This window comes from Homarus americanus, unplaced genomic scaffold (genome assembly GCF_018991925.1).
Source record: "Homarus americanus isolate GMGI-L3 unplaced genomic scaffold, GMGI_Hamer_2.0 scaffold14730, whole genome shotgun sequence".
Classification (NCBI taxonomy): domain Eukaryota; kingdom Metazoa; phylum Arthropoda; class Malacostraca; order Decapoda; family Nephropidae; genus Homarus; species Homarus americanus.
Window position 1 is genome coordinate 66,790 of NW_024741462.1, and position 17,279 is coordinate 84,068.

General features: G+C 37.3%; 4 protein-coding genes across 5 annotated transcripts; 2 read left to right on the forward strand and 2 right to left on the reverse strand.

The window, feature by feature from the left end:
• Positions 1-144: 144 nt before the first annotated feature.
• Positions 145-3,853, forward strand: LOC121875903 (single-strand selective monofunctional uracil DNA glycosylase-like). 2 transcript variants are annotated; one of them, XM_042380645.1, is made up of 6 exons: positions 145-237; positions 899-1,268; positions 2,261-2,380; positions 2,706-2,849; positions 3,327-3,479; positions 3,712-3,853. In XM_042380645.1, the coding sequence occupies exons 2-6, from the start codon at positions 918-920 to the stop codon at positions 3,823-3,825; spliced, it is 882 nt and encodes a 293-aa protein (XP_042236579.1). In that variant the 5' UTR covers positions 145-237; positions 899-917; the 3' UTR covers positions 3,826-3,853. The 2 variants fall into 2 exon arrangements, with proteins under 2 accessions (XP_042236579.1, XP_042236580.1); XM_042380646.1 differs by having other exon boundaries at positions 212-349.
• Positions 3,854-3,934: 81 nt separating this feature from the next.
• On the forward strand, positions 3,935-5,964 carry LOC121875906 (tRNA-specific adenosine deaminase 2-like). The gene has a single exon (XM_042380649.1). It carries the CDS (start codon positions 3,935-3,937, stop codon positions 4,484-4,486), a length of 552 nt encoding a protein of 183 aa, XP_042236583.1. The 3' UTR covers positions 4,487-5,964.
• LOC121875904 (methyltransferase N6AMT1-like) lies at positions 5,942-6,674 on the reverse strand. Its single transcript, XM_042380647.1, has one exon. It carries the CDS (start codon positions 6,672-6,674, stop codon positions 6,015-6,017), a length of 660 nt encoding a protein of 219 aa, XP_042236581.1. The 3' UTR covers positions 5,942-6,014.
• A 573-nt stretch (positions 6,675-7,247) lies between these two features.
• LOC121875907 (SNARE-associated protein Snapin-like) lies at positions 7,248-9,103 on the reverse strand. The gene is made up of 3 exons (XM_042380650.1): positions 8,929-9,103; positions 7,876-8,041; positions 7,248-7,383 (listed from the first exon to the last, which is right to left on the reverse strand). Exons 1-3 carry the CDS (start codon positions 9,072-9,074, stop codon positions 7,267-7,269), a joined length of 429 nt encoding a protein of 142 aa, XP_042236584.1. The 5' UTR covers positions 9,075-9,103; the 3' UTR covers positions 7,248-7,266.
• Positions 9,104-17,279: the final 8,176 nt, after the last annotated feature.

The window sequence follows — 17,279 nt, forward strand, 5'->3', positions numbered from 1 at the left end:
GCTTCATAAAGATGTTAAATAACGATCACTTGGTTTTAAGTTTATAACATTTGTTTAACAATACTAACATTATCCTAAACTTGTTCAATAATAAGTATCGACATTAAACTATAATTATCCCTTAAATAATGCTCTTTTATTGTGTATTATGGCTTAATATTTACTAGTTGGCAGCTTATCCTCCCATCACTCCATGTTGCGACTCTTGTGACTCCACCATAAAGAAGTTACTGTCAGGTAAACCAAACAAACTATTTCAACACCTTTATATCTCCAGCCACCACTACATCACCCCCATGGCCCAGGCAGTTAACTATTGATAGACTGATGTTGTAATAAGGGAACGTAGGTTAGTAAATTCCGTATCCATCATGTGCCTCCCAAGCTTATGGTAAACGTCATTGAAACTGATAGTGATTAACAATAGACTTCCCGGATATTCTACCACCCAGGTTATTGAGTGATATAGCCGCCCTTCAGATGTAGTGATAGGTAAGGATGTCAGCTGCTTTGTGAATTTGGTTAACAAGTGGATAATTAAGGGTCACCCCCCCTCCCCTACTGCTGGTGAAATGAAGGTTAAAATATCTTCCTGCTGGTGAAAGGAAGGTTAAAATGACATCCTGTTGGGTTAATAAGAGACGGCTTTTGGGCTGTAAATTGATCGGTAGATATGATGAGGGATGTAGTTTCTCCCATCTCAAGTGGTCATGGCCAGATACACAGACCAATAACCCCTTTTCACTTTGATATGCATTGTTTTGTCCTTAACTTTTTATTGTTTGTCTTAATATTGACTAATAAGTATTGCATGTATGATAGACATAAGTGTTATAGCATTGTATCAAAGAAGAATTTTGTTCATGTCGAATGAATGTAATTTTGTGCCTCTTTTTAGGGACTCTCGAACAAGCAGAATGGGACCCAAACGTAATAAGAAACTAAAAGTAAATGACGAGAAGACAAATGCTGAAGATCAGTCTCACTCTGCCGATGAGGAAAACAGCACAAACACTAGCGGTCCAAAAACTGTTCCAGGGAATCCCATTAACTGTGGGACACTTCCTGAACAGTTTCTGGACATTGAGAAAGATCAGTGTGAAGAACTCCTGAAATTAGACTATGGACCAGGGATATGTTACATATATAATCCTGTCGACTACGCTCATGAAATTCACTCAGATTTTGTCACAAAGTTCTGCAAAGGACAAAAGAAAGTGCTTATATTGGGGATGAACCCAGGACCATGGGGGATGGGGCAGACTGGGGTTAGTTGTCACTGTTTTTAATGGCGATGAGTTGTGTTTATATACAAAATTATTATTTACATATTTTTGGGTTGTGTAAAGATTTGACATCCCAGTTAATTTTACCTGAAGATTAAACATCATAATGCGTACCTTAATGAAAGCTAAATTAACCTAACTTACACGACTTAACCAAACAGAGCTAACTTAACAAGACCTAACCTAACTTAACCTAGACTAAACCCTTAGATAGCATAAGGGTGGTTAATCTCCAGGTGTAATAAGTTAGGGTGCGTAAAAATCTGGTGATCTATTTTACTGTATTTTGCACTTCTTTTGTAAATGAGAGTTGGTCAAGATGTTGTAGTACTGTAGATCTTCTGGTCTTATTCTACAAAAACCTTGACCCAGGGAGATGTAGAAGGTTATCAGAAGGAAATATAGTTTTAAGGTTTCTTCTCCATTGTTATTTCTTTCAATTTTTTTTTTTTTTAGTCTTCCTTGTGTCCAGCCAGACTAAGTTACTGCACCACCATACACTTATCTCTTGAGTAGCCTTTGAGAAGTTTATAGTGAACTTGAGTTTTGGCTACATAATTTTTCCTGTTAATTATAGACTGTCTCATAATTTCGTGTAGGTATACAATTATTATTACTTTCCATTATTTCCTGGTAACATATCCACTTCTTACATTATACCGTAAACTAAAATGCCTGTATAACTTTGTCCGTTTAGCAAGTCAATGTCATAATAGTATCAATAAGTAGATTTTTATTATGTTGTATCAGGATGATTCGCCTCATTACACCTTGTATGAAATATTAAAAAAAAAATAGAACTACATTGTCATAAGGATTAGATCAGTTTTGCAATATCATTACTGCATTATATAAGTACAGCATAGTAGTGTTGAAATTTACCCCCAAAAAGAAAGAATGTATATGATGGTATTTTATTGGAATATAACTTTAATCTTTATTGAATACTATAATTAAAAGGTAATTGTTTGCAGGTACCTTTTGGACATGTTGCTTACGCCAAAGATTGGTTGGGCGTCAAGGGTCGTGTTTCAAAGCCTGCAAAGGAACATCCCAAGCGTCTTATTACTGGACTTGAGTGTACAAGGAACGAGGTGTGATATTCTACAGTTTTAAACATTTAATTATAGCAATATCTATCTCCATATGTCTTTTCCATTGATGATTTTCTGAGGGCTATGTTACATAACCTTGGTGAAATTGCCTCACTTTTTACCATTGTTTGTATACCATTAATGTACAGTCTGTGACTATGCACACTGTACAGGGGTATACTGTACCTGTAATGTCTATATACAGGCTGAACTAATTATAAACTTGTATGATGATTTTATGGAATAATTATCTGTCTGTATTTACTGGAAACAACCTCCAAGTTTCCTGAAGAAAATATTTAATGAGAAAGATGATCTTGTGCAGGTGAGCGGTGATCGTATGTGGGCATTACTGAAGGAACTGAGTGGCACCCCTGATGTGTTATTTACCCACATCTTCCTTCACAACTACTGTCCTCTCTTCTTTCTCAAGGAGTCTGCAAAAAATGTTACACCTCCAGAACTGAAAGTAAGTTTGTACTCTTATCTATATTGATGACCATTTACCAGTACCAGTGTGTGACCTGCTTGTTAGACACTTATGTTTATCCATCTCTTTATCCCTGGCAGATGATGAGGATTAGGTTTCCTCCTTTCCTTGTACTCTAGTCTGGTTTCCTCCTTAGGCTCTAGCCTGTAGTTTCTTGGCAATAAAATAAATGCATCATGAGGTTTGCTTACCGATGATGGAAGTACCATTTGGTGGACTAAAAACCAAGGGGACAGGGTAACCCACTAGCTATTGAATACCATCTTAAATTCAAGGATATTTTTATTTGCCAAGTGTCCTGTTCAACATTGAATTTGCTCATATTAACAAACAAAAAAGTGGCAACTGTTTCATTCACAGCCCAACCAGTATGCATTATTCCACAGCAGAGTTTTATGCCTTAATATTGGTTAGCTGACATAGTTTAGTGTTGAGATCATAACTCTTTTCTTGCAGGTAAAAGAACGGTCTAGCTTAGAAGCAATCTGTGATGCAGCATTAGTGAGGACAGTTGAACTTCTTGGGGTTGAGCATGTTCTTGGTGTGGGGAACTACGCCAAAGAACGAGCAAAGGCTGCTTTACGGAAGGCAGGCTTGGAAACTGTCCAAGTATGTATACAGTATTTCAGTACTACAGATATCAATGTTTTCATTTATGGGTGTAAACTTATCAATAACTTTAACATTCTGGGTGTTGCATAAAAAGAAGTGAAATGTTTTATGAAATGAGGAATGACTGACTAACTGGATGAATACACTTCTAAATTACAATCTACAGTATAAGTGTGTTGGTATATCTATGTACTGTATGGTTCAGTTTTCATATATTTGTCTTTTACAGGTTAGTGTATTGATGCACCCCAGCCCGGTCAACCCAGCGGCAAATAAAGGTTGGAGAGAAATTGCCATAAAGCAGTTGACAGAAAATAATATTATACAATACTTTAAGCCATAAGTTTAAGGTTGCTCATGGGAAAGACTCACATACTGTATTACAAAAATTTTACCATCATTCCTTGAGGCATAAAAAACCCAGGAAGTACAGTATACAAGCGTATCTTTATATGAACAAGTGTCTTTGTTTGGTAAATGCTGTATTCAAAATGACTAATCAGCAAAAAGAACAGTGGATGGTTGAAGCTTTTAGCCAAGCAAGAGAGGCATTAACTGCCGGGGAGGTGCCGGTAGGCTGTGTGTTTGTTTACAATAATGAGATTGTTGGCAGAGGTCGAAACACGGTCAACGAAACCCATAATGCCACCAGACATGCTGAAATGAACTGTGTCGATCGAGTACTGGAGTGGTGCACGGTTCATCAGTTAGATTACAAGACTGTTTTTCCTCACGTGAGTGTTTATGTGACTGTGGAGCCGTGTGGCATGTGCGCTGATGCTCTGGGTCAGTTGAGTGTGAAGGACATCATATTTGGTTGCTCAAATGATCGCTTTGGTGGATGTGGGTCTGTTGTTGATATACCAAAATTATATAAGTATCCCATGAATTTCCAGAAGGGTGTTCAAGCTGAGGAAGCAATAGAACTTCTGAAGGAGTTTTACAAAGGAGAGAATCCTAATGCTCCAACAGGGAAAGTCAAGAGAAAAGTACCCAAGAATTAAAGGTACAATGGCAAGATGACTGAAGAAAATATTTTAGTTTTTAGTGCTTTTTATCTGTAGTTAAACTTTGATTCTTCATGTATAGCAAATAATTTTAAGGTACTTTTAACGTTTATTTCAACTTTTTAAAGTCGAGGTAAAGATTGCTCAATACTGTATGTCCATGAAAATATCATCAGACCCGACGACACCTGAATGTGGGTCTGATTGGCCTCGTAATCATCACTGATAGATCTTGTACCCGTATATGTTTCTTTAACTGTGATCTTTTTTATTGTTAGTTTAAATCTTTCATGAACAAGCAAAAGTTTTGCAGAAATTCAACTTGGGAGGAAAGGAAGTTTCTTGATGGCCAAAAGATGTAAAGATTATCCCTATGCATACTAGAAAAGCTTGTTAAATGTGATTTTAAAATTATTGGTATATAGGTATTTGTAAGAAAAAGAAGCATTAGAATATCACTTCACAAAGTACACTCGCCCCTCCCCCCCAAAAAGTTTTCGAACATTGGGCACTGCAGGTTACAGAATGAGCACTTGGGTTCGTGTCATGTCGGAATGGTTGGTATGTGTGGTGGCGAAGTGACTCAATATTTCGTAATAATATATGTTGCTCATCCTTATTGTATTTACAGGTTAAAAGAAGTAATTTAATTTGCAATAAAACTTCTTCAGAGAGCAATGATCAGATTTCTTGTTCATTTTGTCATATTGTATGACCCTTAGAGCGTTTGAGATCTTTTGTGGCGAGTGTACATTCAGGTACATACAGTATATTAAAATAATTTGCTTATTATTTAGGACAAGCAATACATAATTAGCTTGCTACTTAAAATAATGGCAAAATATAATTGAGGCTTCTGCAGTAGTAAGGCACAAGTGACATCTCTTTAAATGTCACTTGTGCCCTTACTACTGCAGTGGCCTATCTTATATTCACACCTCCACTCCTAAGGTGTGTGTTGGTGACCAACAGTGGGAGTTCACTGCAAGATATCTGTATCAATAGGTTTGTCCTCTGATTTTTGCCTCTCTGCACTGTACATTGTTTGCTTTTATGCTCCTACTCGAGACATTACCATCTTGGGTTGTTGGCCATCTATTCATTAGCACAAGAGTTTGACAATGTCATCTTCAAAGTTAATGCTCTCACTACAACTGTTGAGTTAGTTTAAACAGATTAATGTAAGTTAATTAATATAACCATGTTTATAATCTTGGAGAATTTCCTTGATGATTCCACACATGACCGTAATCTCTATAATTAAACCCATAATTTGCACAGGAGTGTTTTCACAAAATAAATCAACCAGTAAAATTTCTTATCTTCAACGTAGTACAGTAGTTATGAAAATTTTAGAAAATAATGAAACTATTCACAATTACTGTACTTCACATATGTTGTCATCTTATCATCCACAAATACTACAGTTGATAATGTAATAATAAGAATAAATAAAATAGATCTTTTTTACTGTATACATAGTTTTATTCAGATTCTATATTTCCAGTAATTAACAAGTTTCAATTTATCTTTGGCGAGAGAACCTTAACACGGACAAGTTCTCCGGTCCAGTCCTACGAGTTATAACACACGAACACGAATATCCGAATTTGGCCATCACGAGTTCAATATCTGCAGGATCATTCTCCTTCAATACCAATAGGTAAAATAGCCCTTGAGGGGATAAAAGGGAATCAACACTTGGAAACAATCTGTCCATGACCTCACGCCCATGCTCACCGCCCGCCCACGTGTGTTCCAAGTTTCCCCGCCCAACTTCGTCTGACGGAGTGACAACATAAGGAGGATTGAATAACAAAATATCAACACTCCCTACATCTTTATCTATCACACCCGAGACCAGATCTGTACACACAGCCTCGATGTCCACACCATTTAATCTTCCAACTTCTCTGGTCGTGTGACAGGCGCGGGGATTGATATCCGTGCTCATGTAGACACACGAGGGACCCAACACTGTGCCCAGGGCGGTAATTACAACACCTGAGCCTGATCCAACTTCCAAACAGAGTGATGGTTTTCTCTCACGTATAAGATGCAGATCCTTCTCTAAAGCATCAATGAGCAAGAAAGAGTCTTCAGCTGGCTCATATATGTGTTCCAGATCCTCACTTGTGATGTTTGAGAAGACTGGTGTTTTTATTTTGTTACCGGACTCCTCCATCTTTTGAGTACAGACTTTATGAAGAGATAAGAGTAAAACTAAGGATGATAGAAAATATATTACTAAACCTTAACTATTTAGCCTAATTAATATCAGCAGATAACAAACTTATTAACATTTCCGTTAAATGGATACAAGTTATAAACACAAATATCACAAGATAGATAAATGACTAGATGTATGATACACAATAAGCCTTTAGACAAGACTTATTAATGTGAACTTCATATAAAGAGTGTCTAACAGGTAGTTGGCAAAATTATAATGGAATGTCAATCACAAAAATATTGGCACAAAATATTTGCCTCTTGTACTAACTTCAGGCTATATTTTGAAGCAATACACTACTATGGAAAACCAGCATCTAAAGCAAAAACTGCTTAAAATGTTCAATATTTGACAAATTATTTACTGGACGTGAAACACAATCAAATCTCAGTCCCAATGCAAGTACAATACTGTACATCTGCATCATTACCTCATTCAATAAAAACTAAAGGTACTCTGGATATCACTTCAAATTTACTGATTTATAATAATTGAAAGTGCAAAGCATTTTTGTGAAGCAATTTTCAAATCCTCTAAGTATCAATTATGGAGCATGAAGAGAGGTGGAAGGTGTTGTTGACGAGGGTGAGGTAGTTTCTAGCAGAGCGCGACGGCGTGCGTTTTCCTTGTTTACTTGAGTGTGTAACTTGTTGAGACGGTCCTGCAGAGAAAAATCAAATAAATAGAATTGTACTAATGGTCAGGGTTTATAGAGGGACTGCATATGGCGAGCATAAGTGAAAATGTATTAATATAAATCTTGTTTAGGTCTACCATATACAGCTCCTCCCCGACTTACGACCTGCCTCAGGCGTACCAAAATTTTGTCAAATTACATATTTTCGAGTCCCAACGTCAGTACACAGACAAAATTTTCGTTTGTAATTCACTTTAAAATGGCTGGCAAGCTTAAAAGTGAGAGTTTTGTGGTGCTAAGAAGAAAAAGAAACACCCATTTTAGATTTTCTATGCATTATTCAAGCATTTTCGATTTACGACCATTTCGACTTACGACCTGGATTTGGGTCCCTAACCCCGTCGTAAGTCGGGGAGGAGCTGTATAATCATCCACAGTTTAAATTTGGACACTAATATGAGTCAAACAAGACAAGATTAGGGTTAACTCCAGCATACACTCGATCACATACAGTACCTGTGTGTTTTGAAGGATGTTATTAACTACAACAACTCTTCTTTTAGCATTCTGGAGCTTCTTAATGTAGGCATCCAGCTGTAACGGACACCTGGTCTGCTCCTGCACTCGAGCCAACTCTGCTGCCAGTCCTTCTAGCTGCTGGTGAAGCTCACTCTGACTCACCCTGCAAAACATAATCTTAACTAATACCACATGAATACAAAGAAACGATAATTGTATTGTAACATTTTTGCCCCAAACCAAACCAAACCTAGCCAAAAATAAGCAATCTTGTATTTAAATTCAAGAAAAAAGTTAATATTAAAAGAACCACTCACAGATTATGGCAAAAGGTTATTGTCAGACTAAACTTAGCGTTTCTCGTACACATTTTGTCAGTTTCATGAGGTAAGAAAGCTTTATTTGATAAGAGAAATTTCCTAAAATTGGTGTTACGGGTTATCAAGTAATACCTGTTATTCTAAACTTGCTACACCAGAAAAAAAGGCATCTATATCATTTTACCTCAATAAGTGGCAGTGAACCACCACAACTTGTCGCAAGATTCCATGCAAGACAACAATGAAAGTAATATTATAGTTGCAGTCATCCCTGTATTTAGATATCTAATCTAACTAATTAACAAACCAACCTAACCTAGCCACAGAACCCATGAGCTATATCTAACCTAACCAAAATTCCTAAGATTCCCCAGATGACCGAAACTAAAATAATGCCACAAAGAAATCACAAATTAGGACAGATGAGGATGGTTTAAAAAACAATGGATAGGAAAGGTTAAATACAGTGAAAATAATCCACCATAAAGAATATAAATGACCATTAACCTAAAGTGTATTATTTACGTACCACACAGATGCATCCATATGTTAAGACAATACGACTCCAAACTATAAAACCAAGTACAGAAGCTGTTTAATATACAGTCCAGAGCAATTATACCAACTGCCACTAACACACCCACAGTACACAACTCTTTCTTCCTCACTTCTCAGAATAACTTTCAAATTCATACCCTCGAAGGCTGGACATCCATCATGATGGCCTTACCTGGTGGCACGAACCCTGTCATCTAATTGATCTAGACAAGGCTTGAGGAGTCCTACAATACCGTCGACAAGGGCGTCTCTGGTGGGCGACACAAGGTCCTCGGTGCGGTCGTCCACAGAGGTGCAGGTGCTCTCTGTGTCCGCCATGTTTGTTTACACACCCCCACCTGGCACACTCCGATTACCTCCCTTCTCTCTCACAAAATATCTACTCGTAATACTTAATAATCTATACTTCTGTAAATTAATATAGCATTTTTTGTATCTAAAATGTCCTATTTATGAATATGGGTATTTATAATACGCAGGGCAGGGCCCTTGTTGAGCAGAGAGGAGCAATCTGATTCTCTAACTTCTTCACACAGGCGTCGTGTGTTATGAAAATATTATATAAAATAACACATTTTTCTGGAGTTTGGATATCTGTATTTCTAAGTTTGTTATAAGATTTCGACATATTTGTATTGTATTTAGTTTGCGCAGATCACAATCATCCACATAATTCTTTTGATGTTGACATAGTCGACTGAAAATAATTACACACTGGCAGTCGATGATAGATAGATAGATTGATAGATACTATCTTTCTGTAGTATACGATATTATTTTACCATTGACAACGTGCAGATGAAAACCGCTACAATAAATCAGTCTATAACCTTTTTAATTTTAATTTACCCCTTGACGAGGAAATAAAACTGGTATGCATAATCAATCTTCTGAAAATTATTATTTTTTTATAATAATAAAAACCGTTGTGTTATCTTAAATTAGAGTTGGGTAGTTGTATGTGTATCCTATCTACATTATGTACTGCACAACGAACACTTTAAAATCGTCAAAACTAAAAGATAATTACTACTGTTAATATCTCCTTGAAACTCGAAATTCGGCAAGTTTTATTATCTTATTTCAGAGTGTTTGAGATAAAATGCTCAAACAAGTTTCAACCTAAAGGCCGGAGAGTTCATAATGACATTACTATAGAAGGGCTGCTCGTGACGTCAGAGATCAACTGAGCTGATGTGCGTTTACCTAAGGTAGTCAGAGCAGTCTGTCACCAACAAAACGATTTCTTTTTTACCTTAAACTACAAAAGTATTTAAATATTCTTGTGTTGAGTGTACAGACATACAACCAAGAGGATGTTATTCAAGTGTGTGCAAGAAATAAACAGGATGTATCAACAGAACTACGGTAGGAGGGAGCGATGCACGAGGCTCAAAAGGTTAGTTAATGCTGTTGTCACTCATTGCATAAACAAACTGAAAATAACTTATTCTAATCTTTCCATCAACATTCAATATTTTAAAAGATAATTTAACTAAACAAGTAATATATGAATGTGTGTGTTATGCAGTTTCGCTGAGTCTAGGATTGTGTTAAGTTTTACATTGACATTACGAGTTATAGAAGTGAATAATTATGTACGGTATTATAACTTAGAATTACCACAAGCTTAACTGACAGGTGTTTTAAGCTGATGTGTAATTATGACAATTTCTCCTTCAGATATCTCAGGCTTAGTAATAAAAAAAATTCTGTACTTTGATAAAAAAATGGTTTCTCATTTCAATAACAATTTTGGATCACGGGAAAATTAGCCCATTCTTATTTCACCAAATAATTAGATACAGTACCTTAATTTTACCTGGGAGGGTATATATTACGTTAGGTTAAGGTGAAATATGCAAGGATGCCTAATCGATTTTCAAACAAGTTACACTATATAACTCTTAATTGTATTCTAAAAAAATAGCTTATTCATACATGTAAACAGAACCGTCTTATCTCTCCCTCCGCCATATGTTACAAGAAAAGAAAATAGAGAACCCGTTGTTGATAATTAGTGTGTGACGGCTCGACCCAAAATAGTTGAAGCTTGGGTTTTAATTCTCAAAGATTCATGTTATCATTTTTTTTTGTCGTAACTCAAAGATGTGAAAACTCATTTAACTGCTCCCTTTAAATATGTGACAAACTTGGTATTCAATTTGTGTTGTGACTACGGTAATGAAATAGTTCTTTATCCCCAGTCCCACACAAACAATGAGATACTAGTCTTTAAGAATTCACGATTTAGTTTGGTGTAAGACCCGCGGTGTTTGGTGTACCTCAGGGCAGCGTTCTTGGACCTATTGTTTTAGTAGAGAAGAGGCTAGTGAGCTTGAGTCACAGGCGTGAGCCTCTTCCAGAAGATCATCTGTGAGTATGATATCTGAATATTAATTGAAAAATATCACATGGCAGATTAATATTGTGACTTTCAGTTTCGTATAATAACTGGTCTTGTCAGGTAGAATAAAGTCTGAAGGTAGATGTGTTGAAGTGGAAGAAAATGAATCAGGAAAAGTCACGAACCTAACCTAACCCAACCAAACAACCATTTAAATGCCTAACCTAACTTCATTTAGTCTATTTAAAAATGTACCTATATCTAGTAACGCTTCTCCTAGCCAAAATTGTGACCTTTTCTATGAGTTATTTTTCTTCAGTTTTTTCCGTGTCTAATCCCTAAATTACCACCAATGGTTTTTTTTTTTTTTTTTTTTAATCTTCCGTTATGGGCGGTGTATACAAACTCACGTGATATTGAAGCTACTGGTACCATGATGGATTAAAGAAGAGAAATGAAAATAAATATCACAAAAGCCAATGATGTCCTCGCCTTACTATACACACACACACACAGACAGTCATGTAATCTGGGATCTTACTCCACAAGTCCTCAGAAGCCATGTTGACGTCATAGGTTGTGGCGAAGGATTTATTCCCAAGCTGCTGCTGCTGTTTTAAGAGTCTGGGAGTTGGTAGACATGTTTTATCGCGCCGTCTGTTCCAATATTACCTCTGACCCGGACCCTCAGTTAGTCCTACGATGATTTTTCCCCCTTAGAATACGTTTTTACTGGGTCCTGTCAAAATGGCGCTGAAATTGCATTGAAATTCTACCTTACTTTGGCGCACTTTCTAATTCTCATATGTGGATTGATTTCAAGGTTAAAAATTTATAAGAATTATTAATTTTTAACCTGACAACCGATATTTTATATTAACATTTTATCATAACTAATGCTGAATAATGTCTCTTGGTGATTTTAAGCTAGAAAATTAAGCTTCATAAATTTTAATATCTACTAACAGCTTGACTCGTCTGCAAAGCCCTTCCAAGCATATGTCAGTGATGGTAAAAACAACAGTCGCTGTATTTGAGAAGAAAAATTCAATCTATATTATATTAGTTTCTTATTGGGAATTCCTCTTTCTATTCGTCTTTGTGCCAAATATTTTGTTTCATTCTTTTCTTCTTCTACGATAGGTAACTGTATTTATTGATATTTATTCGTGTGTTCTAGTGTTCCGTAACTTGATACTTCACTCTCACGCGCTTGTGTCGAGGTGTTGGTATTTGTACTTTTTTATTCTGACACAATGATGCAAATATACCATATGACACACACACACACACACACACACACACACACACACACTCACACACACACACACACACACACACACAGAGGTAAAACGACAATAATGAAATAAGAATCTTGGCTGTATGTTGTCTGATCATAAACTATACGTATATCTATTTCGGGAAAAGTCGTTTACTGTATATTCACACCAGCCACAAAGACCCTATCATGGCCAGCCTTGTGGAACCATCATTAATCTCTTAAAGGTCTCTAGCACCACACACGGTGTCGTTAAAAATAAAAGCTGGACTGTGATTGGCTGATGCGAAGTTATGTGCAACTTATTGAATCCTTGTACGTGATTGGTCAATAAGTTAGGCACAGCGAGATCTTGATTGTGATTAGTGAATGAGTTATACCTGATATTATGCATCTTAGGGTAGTTTTGAAGTGTTGGTGGGATTATTATATAGCATTATTGAATATTTTGTGTAAGATCAGTGCCGGATTTAGACCTGTGGAGGCCCATGGGCAGCCTCTTTGAGGAGGCCCCCCTCATTATAACTACCCAAGAGGGTGGGGTGGCGAGTGAAGCGAGCCTAAACATCTGGGAGTTCCGGGGGGCGCTGTAAGTCCCCCGGGAAAATTTTGAAATTTGAACACTTATTTGGAGAATTTTGAAGCGATGATGGAATAGATAAACATGAATTTTAAAGAATGAAAATAAAAATAATCCAAATGAATAAACAAATAAATCAAATATTGTAATATGTGGAGGCCCCCAGATTGTGGAGGCCCCTGGGCAGCTGCCCACTTTACCCACTCCTGAATCCGGCCCTGTGTAAGATGCTGTACTTACAATGTTGAACGCCATATGCATACTGAATTATATTTACCTGTATTGTCTATATTTAAGCAGAACTGTATACCTGGTGTCTATTTTGTCTACATACACACTAACCCAATTATAAACTTATGTGATGAATTTATTGAATATCTATCTATCTATCTATCTATCTGTCTGTCTATCTGTCTATCTATCTATCTACCTATATATCTGTCTGTCTGTCTGTCTATCTATCTATCTATCTATCTATCTATCTAGAGTGTTGTTTATGTTGACACTGGAACGGAAGTGAGTTGGGGCGCTGGCTTGGTTGGCGGAACAAATGACAAGCACTAAGAAGCAGGTGGTGAGCGAGGACATGACAACACGCTGCTGGAGGTGTAGACGGACGGTGTGTGGTCGCTTGTCTTATTTATTTATGATGGCTGACAACACGCGCTGCTCTCTCTCTCTCTCTCTCTCTCTCTCTCTCTCTCTCTCTCTCTCTCTCTCTCTCTCTTTCTTAATCACAACAATTTACGAACGTTAAAGATTTCTGTTTATCTTTGTGTCATGGTTTTAGTGAGAATTTATCTTTTATCCTAAGTGAGCTCGTCAGGTTAATTCTCATATCAGGGAAAATTGAACTTAGGATAAATATTTTAAGAATTCATCTGTGTCGTACCGTAAGTTAGTCAGCCAGATACATTTTTCTCATTACTATTTCGTGAGGAAAAAATTACTATACAGAGCATTAACGTATTGTACTGAAGGGGTTGGAATAGCTCATAGAGTTAGGATAAACCATAGAGTGATGACAAAGACTAGTCAAGATTGTATCAGTGATAGAACAAACGAGCTCTTCCGATCCTCTAGATAAGGGATCTGACCCTAATTGAACCTGGGGAAAAACACGAGGTATTTCTTCTTCCTCAGTCCCTGATGCTTATCTCCGTCCTCAAGGATACTGGCCGGTGGTGGAACAGGGGGTGTATATAGTACAATAGTAATAATATTTGTTATTTGTTACAACTACTACAACTAATAATAATAATAATAATATTGAATACTTAATAGCTGGTATTAACATTATTAATTTTAGACTAAAGATAAAAGCCACCCATTCGTATTACAAGACTGGTTTCAACTCCACCTGTCTTCTCAAGTTATCAGTATATTTAAAAACTTGTTTGAGTTCATCTCTACACAGTGTCAATATCACGCTAGTTAACCAGTTCAAGCTTAACGGAGATATACCAGTAACACAGTTAAAGAAGTTTCCTGTTGCTGTCCAGGAACTAGACCAGTAACTTCTGTTCCCTGCCTCTCAAGGTGGGAGAGGTTGACCATTGCGTTGACTTCTTCAGTAAAGCAGCAGCCTTCAGTGTGATCACATCATAACCTGGCTCTCATATTCTCAAATCTATTTAGTTATGGTAGTTTGTTGTGTTTTATTGAGTTGTAATATATTGACACGTGCTTAAGTGTCTACTGACGATAATTTAATGATTTTTTCCTCGATCGGTATACTCATAGACCATATTTATTTCTTAGTTATGTTGCTTAGGTATGTGTACATCACATCATCGCATAAGACAGTGTGTTACTAATACTTGTACTGTTTCTAAATATATAAACAATACCTTCAGCAAATGGAAGACATGGGCTGTGAGTAAAGTACATTAATTAGTGCAAAAGTTGAACCAATGAAACCACATTTAAACAAACGCCACAAAAAATAAATTGCTGGAAAACACGATGACTGATGAAAATCTTGGAGGCCGATGCAGTCAGAGTTCCAGCAATTTTTTTGACGCTGAGGGTGGAGAGGGCATTTTATTGTGGTTACACCTTCAGTATTATATAATATACATTTTATGGGTTTTTAATTGCCAGCCCTGCATCTACTACTATTACTACCTGTACTACTTTTTTTAATGGCCTCCAGCCTCCCTGTACTACTACTACTACTACTACTAATAATAATAATGATAATACCATTTATACTGTTACTACTACTATTACTACTACAACTACTTATAATAATAATAATAATAATAAAAATAATCATAATTATTATTACCTCCCCACACTCGCACTTGACAGTAACACTCACACAAGCACCTCCTTGTCTACCACACTTAATACTCCGTGTTAATCACCTTCCTAAAACACACTTCTTAAAATATCTCGAATAATTGCGACAAAAACTTTCAAATTTAACCAAGAATTATAATTTGTTCTAGGAATAAAAAATAAAATTGAACGTGCCAAGGTGATGGAGAGTCAGATAATAATGTATGTTTAGGTCAGCTTAATAATTCGCAACTATTTACAGAGTACTTTACGTGTACTCAGTATATGTTTTTGCTGTTTGGAAGTAATATGTATGCAAATTTATCTCTGGTTTAAGGATATAATTTACATAAGCAAGGAAGAAAATTGGTCCTAATATTCACCTTTCGCTCGACTACCTTCGCAAGCCTAGCCTCAATACCATGGCGCACTGTGAGACTCCATTGTTTTGTGATGCTTGGCGGTTCATCCCAAGCAACTCAAATCGCCAAAACACACCCAAATATAGCCACGAATTTATGTTTTTCTTTTAGTCAACATTAAAAAACACTTATAATAATAAAAAAACATTTAATAAAACATAGAAAACACATGATATTATATGACATCTGGGGTTTAATCGTGCCGCCGCCGAACTGCCCTGTGACCTCCATATTTGTGTTTGGCTAATGTGAGGGATCAGTCCACCTTGGAGCGATATATTAAAGTTGTCCTGAGTTTAGCGATTCATTTCAAACAAAGTTTTTTTTTAGCCTGTCAGTGTGCTTATCAGTTAGGGTAGATAGATATTTATTAAGTTTACTCGTCGTTTAAGTTTACATTTGGTTCAGCATACATATACACAACACAGGTATACAGTTCACCACGCATATAGACGAACCAGTTACCCAGGTAAGTCGTTCACTAAGCTGTTTAACGACGATGAACGCAGGTAAATCAAGATCTTATCCGAAGCTGATATGTCGTAAAGTTAAGCGTTGAGAGAACTTTAGCTGGTGGTAATTTTTTTGGTCTTAACATTCACTTTATTAAGCTAATATCTCAGTATCTGATGGTCGGTATATCAACGGCGTGCAGGCTGTGTGATGACTTACATTTGGAAATAACCTGAAGATGCGCCCTCTCCTCTAAGCTTGTTTCACCAAAAGATTACCAATCACATCGTAATGTTTACCTAACCTAATCTCGTGGTTAGGTTAGCGTTAGGCAATGATAGGTTTGGTTTGGTTAGGTTGAGTTATCGTTTGGGTGGTTTATCTTAAGGTGGGCAAAGCTGAGGGAGGGGGGAGTCCCTTTTCATATCTTTATTAGTCAGTGTTTACATACATACATACATACATACATCCATACATTCATACATACATACACAAGTATATCTTAGCCTGGCTGCTAGATATTGTTTTAGTGATGAAGTTTTTGTCCAGGGGGGTGTGCTGTGGGTGGAGGGGGTGAGTCATGTTGGGGAGGGAAGGAGGGGCTGAGGGCAGGGCAGGGCAGTAGAGGGCTGAGGGCTGGATCCTCCTCCTCCCTCAGACGGCGCCTCTCTGGGGACGTGAAGGTCCAGCCGTCTGGGTCTTGCGTTCATTATGCCTCACACACACACACACACACACACACACACACACACACACACAATGCATTGCGATCTCTGGAATATAATTTTTTTTCTCCGCCTCTGTATAAGGCCGTAAGGGTGATAATGTTATATAATTTACTGTGGTAGGATGTTGTCTGGAACCTCCTGAAGGTGGTCTTGTGATCTGCTATAATACGTGTGGCCCCCATCATCCTTATCGTGTGGACCCCATCATCCCTGGTCGTGTGGCCCCATCATCCTTGTCGTGTGGCCCCATCATCCTTGTCGTGGCCCCATCACATGGTTGTCGTGGCCCCATCATCCTTGTCGTGTGGCCCCATCCTTGTCGTGTGGCCCCATCATCTTGTCGTGTGGCCCCCATCATCCTTGTCGTGTGGCCCCATCATCCTTGTCGTGTGGCCCCATCATTCTTGTCGTGTGGCCCCATCATCCTTGTC